Source organism: Propithecus coquereli, unplaced genomic scaffold, assembly GCF_000956105.1.
Source record: "Propithecus coquereli isolate 6110/MARCELLA unplaced genomic scaffold, Pcoq_1.0 Scaffold53, whole genome shotgun sequence".
Lineage (NCBI taxonomy): Eukaryota > Metazoa > Chordata > Mammalia > Primates > Indriidae > Propithecus > Propithecus coquereli.
This window is the reverse complement of record NW_012151174.1, coordinates 2,680,125-2,680,854: the sequence shown is the minus strand read 5'-3', so window position 1 is coordinate 2,680,854 and position 730 is coordinate 2,680,125. Positions and strand designations below refer to the sequence as shown.

The following is a 730-nucleotide window of genomic DNA, read 5'->3' as shown; positions in this document are numbered from 1 at the left end:
CCGGAAAAAGGTTTCCTTATGTTATTATAAAAATACATTATAAATTCTATGAATCTGAGAAAAACTTGGACCATACCTAAAAACCTGGACAGTTTATTTACATTTTGAAAGTTCACACCAGTACAAATTCATGCCTAATAAGAACTGAACCATATTTAAAATCTTTCCCACATTGTCTTCATTCAAATTCATTCTCAGTGGTATAAATCTATTGACACACTGTACTTTATCATGTATATATGCCACAAAGTCTCCATCCAGTATGAACTTTCTGATGTATTTCAAGGATGGAACTAGCCTAAGGGACCTTGTGCATTTCTTACATTCAAAGGGTTTCTCGCAAGCATGAACTCTATAATGTATACTAAGGTCATGGCCATTAAAATCTTTCCCACACTCTTGACACACATAAGGATTTCTACCAGCATGAATTTTCTCATGTCCAACAAAATAACAAGACACAAAGAAATGCCCTCCCAGATTCTTAGGGTTTATCATGGCTGTGAATCCTCTCATGAATAACAAGACATGAGGCATGACTAAAGGTCTCCCCACACTTGTTACGTTCACAGGACTACTGACCAGTGTGAATTTGGTCATGATATATGAGGCTTCTGGCATGACGAAAGGCCTTCCCACATTCCTTACATTCATAGGGTTTCTCATCACTGTGAGTGTTCTGATGAACTCTAAGTATTGAAATGAGCCTAAAGGACTTCCCACATTTGTT

The 730-nt window shown here is 37.0% G+C and overlaps 1 protein-coding gene across 1 annotated transcript in view; it reads right to left on the bottom strand.

Annotated features, from left to right (window-relative positions):
- Nucleotides 1–229: 229 nt before the first annotated feature.
- The window catches only part of ZNF607 (zinc finger protein 607), an 11,628-nt gene continuing 11,127 nt past the window's right edge, over nucleotides 230–730 (bottom strand). Inside the window, 3 exon segments of the mRNA XM_012656983.1 lie at nucleotides 230–294; nucleotides 297–459; nucleotides 461–707. Of these exon segments, the coding sequence (XP_012512437.1) occupies nucleotides 230–294; nucleotides 297–459; nucleotides 461–707 (475 nt within the window).